At 47.8% G+C, this 12,196-nt stretch overlaps 1 protein-coding gene across 2 annotated transcripts in view; it reads right to left on the reverse strand.

Moving 5' to 3' along the window:
- The window catches only part of LOC135920423 (venom metalloproteinase antarease TserMP_A-like), a 63,320-nt gene that overhangs the window by 14,055 nt on the left and 37,069 nt on the right, over positions 1-12,196 (reverse strand). For both annotated transcript variants that reach the window (XM_065454687.1, XM_065454688.1), the window contains exon 12: positions 9,906-10,056. In XM_065454687.1, coding sequence (XP_065310759.1) covers positions 9,906-10,056 — 151 coding nt within the window. The remainder of the gene's footprint in view (positions 1-9,905; positions 10,057-12,196) is intronic.

A 12,196-nucleotide genomic window follows, 5' to 3' on the forward strand; every position in this document is an offset into this window, starting at 1 on the left:
AACAGTCCGCTTCCTGATGTGGGGCGTAAAGGTAGAACATTTCGCTGGACTGACCGCAACTCCCCTAGGACCATCGCTTCGTTTTTGACAGAGGCAACGACGAGTAATAATGCTCTACTAATGTGCACCCACCAATACAAACACCAAGTGTTTCCAACGAAGAAATGAATTCTAGCACTAGGCTGTGATGAGTTCCCAGGGACCATTAGAATCGTCGAACGCGATGAACTGCACAGGATGATCCCTTCGACGCATCTTCAAGTAGCATCCATTGCTGACATCGTCCGAGAGGAGATTAAGCAGTTACTTATAATACCTGATCCGCCTCCACCTCAAACGAAAGCAATCACCAACGCCGCTGTATCTCGCCGTCATGCTCCCCATCAGCCTTCGTGCCAGGGCCCGGTTATGTCGTAGTTTTGTCGCTCGCCGCCGCAGGCACCAGCTTGCCCTCCCGTCATCCAGCGCAGCTACCCAAAGAAGACAGATGTATTACGTGTTCCAGATCACCGCCCGCTCAGCTACCACTGCGGAGAAGTGGGCAGCGCCCACCGCCAGAGCCCATACCGCAGCTTTGTACTGCGGGGCTTCACCATCAACGCGCCGCGTCCACGCTGGCGAACAGCCTCGTAATACTACATCGCCACAACGGAGAGGATACTCCGACGTTCTTCGCATTTGCCGTGACCAGGACGCTACCTGTAACCGCAGCACCAACCGTACACAAGACCAGCCTTTGGCCGGTTCGTAAGCCGATGTCTGGAAAACAAAAAGCAGTAACCGATGGTGGTGCGTTTGTTGTACGTCGAAATGCCGAAGATCTCCCGCCGATGACGACGACGTTTCAAGTTATATCTTGGTCATGTAGGAGCGACAGGCCGCCATCCCGGCAAAGCGTTGAACCCAAGAATACGCCGACAGTACAAAATTTGATAACGAGACGTGCAAGCTACAAAATAATGTGATGCAGCCATGAAGCGACGGCACGACCCAATCGCAATTCAAGACGAAGGACCACCAACCTCGGCATGCGTTTTAACAGCCACACCCTGATTGCTCTTGTGAACACAGAAGGCGACTACTCCGTCATCGGTGGACGCTTGGCCACCAGGCTGAAAAAGTGATAACTACATGGGGTGGCGCGCACATCTAGAATTTATAATGCTGGCTGAAAGCTGCGCAGAAAGAGTTACAGTGCATGACCGGACTTACATTGCGACCTTCGTTATCCTTCAAGAGTAATCACGCGACGTGATTATCGGTTTGGACTTTGTGAATCAGCACGGTGCAGTCATTCACCTAAAGTCGAAGTCGATAACCCTGTCCATAGACTAAGCGATACCACCGGACATAATATCAGTCATGATCCGCCCGGGCTCGGGAACAAGGGAGGTCTCAAGACACCCTCCGTTAGACGGACCCTCCGCAGTGTGTTGGTAACGAACGATGACTGACCTCCGAGCAGCTGTGCTCGCCAGCGTTTATTGGTGTGGTGGCCAATGTTGCTTAACTGAGCCTGGCAGGCCACCGAGCCTGGCCTTTTGTGAGCCAGCTTGTTTGTTAACAACGAAAAAACTTTTAAATTCAATGTACGAGGCTCTGCCTCTGTCCTAGCCGGGTCGACAGAGCCCGCTAGCCAGGCGAGTAACGGTCCGGTGGCCTCCGCCGTCGAGTACTCCGCCTGGGCACCGGTGTTGACGGTGCCTCGCTCCATCCGGAGAGTCCGTGGTCGTCGGCCTTGTGAGTGGTGCGGTTCTTGACACCGGCCCAACGGGTGCCTCCGAGGTGCGTGGTGCTCTGCTGGAAGCGACTGGTGTTGCCGCTAGTCCTCCTGCGGGCTGAAACTCGGGCGTGGCAGTCGAGGGTGCTGCCCCGGTCACGAGACGAGGCCTGACATGGTCGGCGTGTCTGTGCCGCGTGGCCCCATCTGGCATGTGGACGAGCAGCGACGAGGCGCTGGAAGGAGACCCCACCTCTCCGGCGGACCAAGGTGGGCCAGGACGGATGTTCCTGACGAAATCTAGAACTCCCAACTTCGGCAAAGGCCCAGGAAGGCACTCTTGGTCACCAGCCAGCTTCTGCTTCAGCTGCTTCAGGAGCACTGTGGATTGGAGATCCGGATCTTCGACGGACACGCCAGGGAAGGCACGCTTGAACCGTTTCCCCGCCATGACAGAAACGCTGGCCCCTGTGTCCAGGTCCATAGAAATGGAGTGCCTGCAGATTTGGACGGTCAGCATGTACGGCGGCACAGACGACGACACAAATACCAACCCACGTCGCCGCGAGCGGCGGCGTTGGACGGTCCTTGGGTCCTCGTCGACAGTGTCACGATCCACCCGGGTTTGTGAGCAAGGGAGTGCTCGAGGCACCCTCCGTTAGATGGACGCTCCGGAGCATGGTGAAACGAACGATAACTCACCGCTGAGCAGCTGCGCTCGCTGGTGTTTATTAGTGCGGTGACCAATGTTGCTGAACGGAGCCTGGCAGGCCACCGAGCATGGCAGGCCAACGAAGATTATGCCCGAGGGGGCATCACATGCTTGTTACAATATCCAGTCAGCGTGCATTGAGAGTACTTAAAAGCAAAGTCACGATGCCGCCTCGCTCTAAAAGCATCATTTCCGTCGGCACCGATACACCCGCAGACGTAAAAGGCGTCATTGAGGGCGGCCTACCTCGACTATTCAACGGCGAACTTTGCGTTGTAAGAAAGATCGCTCGACCACATGGACGAAAAGCGAAAGTAATGCTGACAAAGTTCAGCCATGAATTCAAGCACATCGAGAAGCGTATGACGATGGCATTTGTCGAGAAAATTGTGGCAACTGGGAATGAATTTAGCTTCTCGGATTCTCTCGGATTTACCTCGGTGGTGAAAGTGCGGGATTCGGTCTTCGACAGAAGTCCAAGTCTTCCCGTTAGTAAGCAACAAGGGAAAGTCTGATAGAATGGAGAAAGATTTCTTTTCGACATCATCGTGTAATACACAAACACCAATTGCAAGACGTCGCACAATAACCGTATAAGCTCCTCGACTACCCCGCCAGAGCCCTTACAGAGATTTTAACGTCAGAACGGGAAGCTATTAGGCCACACGTCGATGAACTAATGCGCGTCGACTTCATTCACCCGTTGAAAATCCCCGCTTGTCCTGTGGTCTTGGTGAACAAAAAGGACGGCACCCTGCGTTTCTGCCTCGATTATCGTCGGTTCAATAAAATCAAAAAGAAGGGCGTATACCCCCTTTCAAGCATAGGCGACGCATTAGAGCACCTCTAGAACACTAAGTACTTCTGGTCGATGCATATCAAGACTGGCTAATGCCAAATTGAAGTCGACGAATGGGAGCGTCATATCCCTTTCTTCGCGGATCGGATCCGGATCGCGAGATCCCTATAGAAGCCGTCCGCCTTCATCACGCCGGACGGCCTCTACGAGTGCAAGTCCATTCTATTTGGACTATGATCGGCACCTGCAATGGTCTAGCGCGTGATACACATGGTGTTCACAGGTTTGAAGTGGCAGACCTGTCTCGTTTACTTGTATGACATTGTCGTCTTCGCAGGGAATTTTCATGATCATCTTAGGCAGCTTGGAACTGTACTAGAGGTCATTGAGTCATCAGGGCTCACTCTGAATCTGGAAAAGTGTCGGTTCGCTAACGATGAGGATCTGTTCTTGGACCACGTCATGAGCAAAGTTGGAGCCTACTCTGGTTAGGAGAAGACTACTACCATTGCTAAATTTACACAGCCCACCGGCAAGAAAGGGGAGTGAAGATTCCTTGACTTGTGTGCCCATTAGAAGCGCTTCGTCGAGACATTTACCTTTCGCACGAGATCAGACGCCGCGCTTGTGTGGGAAACGCCCCAAATCGAAGCATTCGAAGAGCATAAACGACGCCTGCAGTCACCAACAGTACTCGCCCTTTTTGATGAAGACGCCGACAGAGAAATCCTCACCGATGCAAGTAGCCTAGGCTTCGGCGCTGTCCTAGTCCAGAGGAAAGAAAGATTTCATAGAGTCATTACTTACGATAGTCAGTTGTCGAAAGCAGAAACCTGTAACTAGAGAAATATAATGCCTTGCCATAATTTCGGCTGCCACGAAATTCCGTCCTTACCATTACGGCAGGCCCGTCAAAGTCGTAAGCGACCACCGTGCCTTGTGTTGGCTGGCGAATTTAAAGGACTCTTCACGATGCCTTCCGCGTCGGAGTCTCGATCCAAGAATTTGACGTCAACGTCGTCTACAAATCCAGACGCAAAAATTCTGATGCCGACTGCCTATCACGCGGCCCTATGATGACAAAGTTGACGATGCTTTCCTATGAACAATAAGCGCGGCAGACTTAGCTGAACCAGAACAAACAGACTCGCAGCCAAACAGCCTCGTCGAGTATTCAGGAGGCCACACCGCCATTGTCCCTGGGGCATTTAGGCAGGGGTTGCCTTTGTTTTCCCTGGAAGGCAAAGTCCTCGTAAGGCAGAGCTTCTCCCCAGTCCGCGCAAATTACCATCTCGCTCTGGACGTAGCAGTGCGACAAGAAATGCTGCAAGCCTTGCATGATGACCAGGCAGCCAGGGACCTCGAATTTTCTTGTGCCGTCGCAAGCATTCAAGAGAAGTAATACTGGCCGCACCTCAGGTGAGGACATGCGCTGGCTCAGCGACACAAGACACCACCAACAACGACAGCAGTACTGCCACAGCCAACCAAGCCTCCTTGCCAACTGTTCGAACAAAATGGGATATATTTATTGCGGCCATTTGCGACGTGAACATCCGGAAATAACTGGGTCGGCGTGGCTACCGACTGCGTTACGCGCTTCTCCGAAACAAAATCCCTGCCTAAAGGTAGTGCGACTGTAGTGGCGAAGTTCTTCGTAGTGAGTATACTGCTACGAAATGGTGCCCCGGCACTGCTCATCGACAATTGCGGAACGGTTTTTGCACCGGAGCTCACTCCGGCTATTCTGCAACACATCCGGACAGGCCACAGGAAGGCAACTACGTACCACCGGCTGATGAATTGTCTTACGGAGAGGCTAAACAAGATCCTCGCCGACATGTTGGCAATGTACATCGACGTCGAACACACGACTTCGAATGCTGTCGATGTGTGCGTAGCCTTCGCTTTTAACACCACCGTGCAAGAAGCAACGCAGATCACTCCATTGAAGTTGGTTTGTGGAAGGAGCCCGACGATGACTCTTGACGCCATGCTGTACTACATCACGGACGATCCAAATCTCAACGACGCTGCCTATCCCAGCTCGCCGAAGAAATCCCACAGCTCCATTGCCTGCGCATAGAGTCAGAAGGTGACCGACAGCCAAACCTATCCAACCTATCCAAACCTATCTCTTCCTGTCTCTTAGCGTTACGCCTAACATTATTCGTCATATCGCTGTTTGTGTGGTCCTTAACCTGGTCTCAAACTTTTTTGTCAATCTCCAAGTTCTCTGCCCCCATTTGTCAGCACCGATAAAATGCACTGATTGTACACCTTCCTTTTCAGCTTCCTGTCAGGTGCTGACAATGCCTTCTGTATGCGATCAACCTCTGACGATGATACGTGGAGTACCACCAGCCCGGCGACCGTGCTTGGGTTTTTATCCCACTGCGCCGATGAAATCTTAGTGAGAAGCTTCTGTGACACTACGTTGGACCCTACAAGACCATCTGATGAATTGGCACGCTGCACTGTGAGATCGTGCCAGACGGCATTTCGCTATCAAAGCTACGCCACTCACGACCTGAAATAGTCCATGTTGTGCGACGTAGGCCGTTCTACCATGGATAACAAACTTTGTAACAGCGTTTTTGTTACTTTTCAAGCACTGCTCTCTGCCGCCCCCTCCCGCGTTTCGCATCGCCGTCGTGATTCGCGGTAACCAAAATTATGATCCGCGCGCTGCTGTAGCTGCGCGCGCTCCTGCCGCCATCTCTCGCGCGGGGCGCGAGTTGTTTTTCTTCGCGAGAATGTTCTCCGCTAGTTATAGAGTTTCGTACAATTATCACTAGAGGCGCTCTGGCGCTAGTGTCTACGGGTGCTGGAATGGAACTGGTTGTACCAGCATGGGAATTATGGGAAGTACATCATCATCATCATCATCCGTATCATCAGCCTGTTTTATGTCCTCTACAGGACGTAGGCTTCTCCTGCAATCTCCAATTACCCATGTTTTGCGCCAACCAATTCGAACTAGCGCCCGCGAATTTCCTAACTTCATCACTCCACCTAGTCTTCTGCAGTCCTCGGCTGCGTTTTCCTTCTCTTGGTACCCTTTCTGTAACCCTAATGGTCACACAGTTATCTAACCGGCGCATTACGTGACCTGCCCAGCTCCATTTGTTTCTTTTCATGCCAATAAGAACATCGTTTATGCCCGTTTGCTCTCTGATCCAAACCTATCTCTTCCTGTCTCTTAGCGTTACGCCTAACATTATTCGTCATATCGCTGTTTGCGTGGTCCTTAACGTGGCCTCAAACTTTTTTGTCAATCTCCAAGTCTCTGCCCCCATTTGTCAGCACCGATAAAATGCACTGATTGTACACCTTCCTTTTCAATGATAATGGTAAGCTTCCTGTCAGGTGCTCACAATGCCTTCTGTATGCGATCCAACTCATTCTTATTCTCCTCTAAATTTTCTTCACATGATCAGCGTTCTCTGTGATTAGTTTACATAGGTAAACCCACTTCTTCACAGACTCTAGAGGCTGACTGGCGATCCTGTACTCTTTTCCCCTGCCCCGGCTATTCGTCATTATATTTGTCCTCTGCATATTATTCTTCAACCCCACTCTTAGGCTCTCTCCTTTAAGGTCTTCAATCATTGGTTGTAACTTGCCTGCACTGTTGCTGAAGCGAACAATGTCATCGGCAAACCGAAGGTTGCTGAGATATTCGCCGTCGATTTTTGTTCCTAAGCCTTCCCAGTTTAATCGCTTGAATACGTCTTCCAAGCACCCAGTGAGTAGCATCGAATAGATTGTGTCGCCCTGTCTGAATGCTTTCTTTATAGGTATCTTCCTCCTTTCCTATATTTCATCCTTCTCGATTCCAACGGCTTTGTGAGGTCATTTTGAACAGTGTATTCTGTAATACGTAATTAAATAAACATCATTCAAATTGTTCGACGGCAGGAATTGAGCGCAGAACCTCTAGCACAGAAGCCGGACAATGAAACCATTAGGCCACCAACGCCTGTAAGGACAAGCGATGTGAAACGCCCTTATGAATGTATCGTGGGCATCAGACACCTTGAGATGCTTGGCGCGTTTCTATTTGGCCACCTTGACATGCTGAATTATTGCAATTGGTAGCGATTGTACATGTTCGGGAAGTCTTCAGCACCTCGAAGAGTATAGATTGCTCTGAAATTTACGACAATAAGATTTATTAACGTAATGTACAGAGCCACAACAACATCTGAATCCACAAGGATGAAGATCAGATCAATCCATGTGCTTCCCATCATTTCCCTTGGTAGGACAACGACTGCACGACCAGAGTTCCCTCTTGTGTATTGTGGGATCAAAGCCGGTTCACGTGTTCTCGCCCATCCTCCGCGCAGCGCTGTTGCAGGGACTAGGCCTGCAACAGCGCTGCAACAGCGCTGTTGCAGGGACGTGTTGTCGCCCAACCTCCGCGCAGACTGTTGCAGGGAAGTAGGGGCGCTAAAACGCGCTTGTTCTTGCACTTCCTGAGATCTCTTTAAACGAAGTACTACAAGCTTCATCAATAGCATTTATTTTGAAATACTTCATTCGGCCATTTATAAATGTGATCTACAATTTTCTTATTTCCACTTTCTTGGTGAAGGCAATATTTAAAAATGAATGTAAGCAGTAATACTATTTCATTCACTTTTTAAAACGGGGAGAATACAGCAGACTAGGCAGCGCGATTCTCAACACCACTGAATAAGTTTTAGCCTCCGAGCACATTGCGTCGTTTTTACAGCATTCGTTACTTTTCGCAGAGAAACCCTGTATATATGATGTCCCTCGCAATTCAAGCCAATCATTAAATATATACAGATGTCACGTTGCTGGACAGAAACAAGGTAATGTCGTCTGCCATTGCTTGGAGATACTGAGATTATATTTTGCATTCCGCCTAATTAAATAATTTGTCTTAATTACCCATCCTCTCAAATATATAATTGGATGAAAAGCGTCAATGAGAATATTGTAGAGCGAGATGAAAAACTCCCGATGCAGCTTTCTGCTGCTCAATACGTGGTATATTAAATTCTCTTTAGAAGTCTGAAAGACGCCCGCAAGTAGATGCAAAGTGCCTAAAACTGCCACCCCCAAAGCAATTTTGCGTGCATTCGCTGGCTTCTGTGATGCTTAGAAAAACACTTTTGGGGAGGACTATTTATAAAATTAGACGGAATGCAAAATAAAACACCGGAGTATCTCCAAGCGAAGGCAACCAGCATTCCTTTGGTTGTTCCTGGCCAGCTACGTGGCAGTTGCATATTTTTAATGTTTGGCTCAATTTCTGTGGGACAAGCGGTAGAAAGAAGGGCAACCTGCACTTTAAGAAAAAAAACGCGGAAAGAACAAAGGAAAAGAAAAAATGTTTAGTTTTAATATGAAAGCAATAATTTATCGAAAACGTTATTCAACATTATTTTAACAAATAACCTTTTGTGGTTTGCGTTGGTAGACAGAACATTTGTACACATTTGCAGAATGTGTTTCAAAAAATGTAAAAGGGAAGTGAAAGTTTTCGCATCAATACTGCGAGCGAAATGACATTTGGTTCTGTAGTTACTATTCCCAACTATCATTTGTGTGCAGCTTCACCGGTGAAGAACAGGCCAATAAATTCGATAGGTGTGAACCAATTGGTCCTAGGTTCTGGAAAAAGTTACAGCTGCTTTCCCTGCGCGACATCAGACCCAGAGATATACGCTAGTGGAGCTGATTCATGCATGTGTCACGTATTGCCACGTGTCATGCACACGTAGCATCTTCAATGTAGCGTGCTAATGTGTACTTGCATTACTTGTTGCAAACGGATCCTGCCATTTGACTCTCTGGCATTGCACAAAAGTTGAAACCATGTGGGAAAAAAAGATCTTTAGGAAGTAAAGCAGTTAATCAATTCTTTCAGTGAAATCCCTGAACTAACAATCAACAGAGAAACTTTGTGAACCTAGAGAAAACGTGATAAATGGACCGCGACAATAGAAAAATGTATGTTAGTAAAACTGCTATACTTTTTTGTTGTCATTTAATTTTAAAAAATAAGTTACAGCATGTTTATTAGCAGCGTTTGTGGCACGCAACAAAGGGCACAACGATAAAAACAACCAGTATATGTCAAAATTATTTATTTATTCGAGAGAGGGCGAGGTCATTGGCTATTGCTTCATATTCATCCAGCCCAACCATTCCTATCTCACGTGCACTAGCTTACCATCAACAGCGTGGCAAGTTGTCCGAGTTTGCAGACGACGGTATCAACATCGCAAAACGTCAAAATAAATGGCACACACAAAAAGGACATATAAAAACAGTGCTCTGTATAAAGACGCATCACTGAATTAGTAAGATCGCCATTTGCTTAGAAAGCGCGTTGTTGTTCTGAACGCATAATGATGGTGCTCTTTCAGAATGAACTCGATCCTTATTTTTCCAACTGGAACAAATTCGAGTTTTACAAACACTTCTTTATTGCTTGATTTCCCTCGGTAAGTAACATGTGGTGCTGACCACGAGATATTGTGCAAAACGTCCGAATAGTGAGTGTATATTGCGGTGCCCTACAACTAATCCAAGCCTGCCGGCCCTGTTTGATCGTGTTGGCAAGGTCGTTAGTGACCCTTCTGCGATGCGGTTGGAAACATCTCGATACGACACTGTCTCTTGGTGCAGCTCACCTTCTCTGCAGACACCTTCGTTCGTCTGCCCTTCACCTTGAGCATCCTTCTGCAGTAATACTGCGCCCGTACTGACTGGCCAGGATATTTTTTGTGTCCAGCCATGTAGTTCGTCTTGCTCACCTCACTGAAACAGCTCAGCGGGAGATTACTGCGCAGAAGAGAATTGGAGATCTATGGCTATTATTAGTTTACAGGGCGCGTAATATTGATCAGCGACAGCAATTCACGGCATTTAATTTCAAGCACAAAATTGTCGTTTTCAGATGCTGCAAATATTGATGGCGCCAATCGTATTTTATTAGTTATTGTCTACGTAACTGCGCTAGTCATACAAGGAAACAAACTGCTAATTCTAAGCATCAAGGCATTAAGCGGCATGGCATGAAGCAGCAAGGCAGGTAGTAGAGCAACACGGCATGAATTGATCTTATAGAAAAATTTGGCATGCAGGCAAGTAAACAACAACAGGGAAACGGTGAGCAAAAATGCCCTGAGTATCGTCCGTTTCAATTTTCCAGCGTCAGTTTTATTCTGCCTTTTATCTAGCATGTATGACGGAGCACTGGCATGAGAATGTTATGCCCTGGTTATCCCATTTCATTTCTTTAATTAACTGTATTCTCCATAATTAAGGCTCGAAGCCTGAATTCCACATGATCGAGTCGAAGTTTATTCAATTGTTGGTTCCACAACATAATGAGACGGGTATCTTTAATGGAGTCGGTCATCGTAATGTGGAGCTGTCATGGGGCTTCGTTAATCAATTCCAGATTTTGTTGTATTCCTCGACAAAAAAGCACGAAAAATCGTAATAAAGGCAAATAGACATGCGCAGTAGTTGTTGTAAAATTGTATTGGAAACGCGAACTCGAAATAATTGTTAGCGTATAGACAGCACTTGTTACAGCCATGCGTTCAATAACAGATACACACAATATGAAAAACGCCAGATGAATAAAGAAACATATTTACTAGGAAAAATTAGGAGCCAATCTTAGCTAAGCGAGTAAATGTTTTTTGTGCATATGCAAAAATGACTGGACGCTAATAATTGTTTCACTCCATCGTATCGTTTTTTATGGCAAAAGCTACTGAACAATGTAGTAAAACATGCCCTGGTTGACTTTATTATTTAGGAGAACGAGGCGCCCTATAACGTAAACGTTTTCCATGGTGGTTTTATTCCAATATCCTAACTGAAAATAACGTTACCGCCAACGCAACTATCCGGGGCTGGCCCGCAGTGTTGTCTGAACAGACCAATGAAATGCTCTCCTCGTTATAAGGTCTCTTTTTTTGTGTTTAAAAACGAACACTGCCTACATTGAGCGGTTTTTCTTATCTAATTGCCTGACAAGAGACGAGGAGCACGCTCACGTGGAGAGGGTATCGATGGGGCCGAGCCTGCGCAGTGAAAATAGATAACGGGCTGAAAGGGTGCTGCCGGCGTCTGCGATTTCTATGGTTCCCCCGTACTTAGCTTGGAGTGGCTGATCGAAAATCGCGGCTGCGTCCAATGGAAGGCTAAGAATGCCGCTAAAATAGATCCTCAGCAAAGAATAGTTGGCAGGACAATGTCGTATACGTGCCGAAAGAGCCCAATAACGGTACACTGCCACGCAAAAAGCTATATTATAAATACTTGACTTTTATGAAGTAAAAATGGGCTCATGTAAACATTTCTGCGGTCGTTACGAATCGGCAGTGGTATAACAGTGGCCATTGTAATGCGAATGCAGTCGGCGTAAGATTGTAGATCACCAGATGACGGTTCCGAGGCGAAGACCTCACGAGGTACGCGAAGTGTCGTGCTGAAAATCAGTGCTGCTGAAGAACACTGTGCATCTGATTTTAGAGCTGTGCGAAGACCTAGTAGAGCTAAAGGTAGTGGCTCTGTCTGTGGAATTATGGAGTCATGGGCACGAAATGCTGCTTCTCGGTTGACGGTGGAAGCATTGTACCATGCCATTGGAACTTCGGTGATAAGCTGTCATTCGTATGTGCGTTGCACCCAGAAGACGGGAGAGAGCTGGAAAGAGGGATGAGTCAAATTGTTTTCCTCTGTCTGTTGTTATGGTGTGTGATACGCCATAACGAAGAAAGCCAGGTATTTAAGATAGCCTGGGCTACATACTCTGCAGCAATGTGAGAGAGGGGCATTGGTTCAGGCCAGCGTGCGAAGTGGTCTGAGTAGCCGGAGATTGCCGCGTTCCAAAAGAAATAGAATATGGCTGCCCGCCGATGGCTCAGGCCTTGGCTACTCGCACCTGCCGAACAGCATTGACTTA

The sequence above is a fragment of the Dermacentor albipictus genome, chromosome 2, assembly GCF_038994185.2.
Source record: "Dermacentor albipictus isolate Rhodes 1998 colony chromosome 2, USDA_Dalb.pri_finalv2, whole genome shotgun sequence".
NCBI lineage: Eukaryota > Metazoa > Arthropoda > Arachnida > Ixodida > Ixodidae > Dermacentor > Dermacentor albipictus.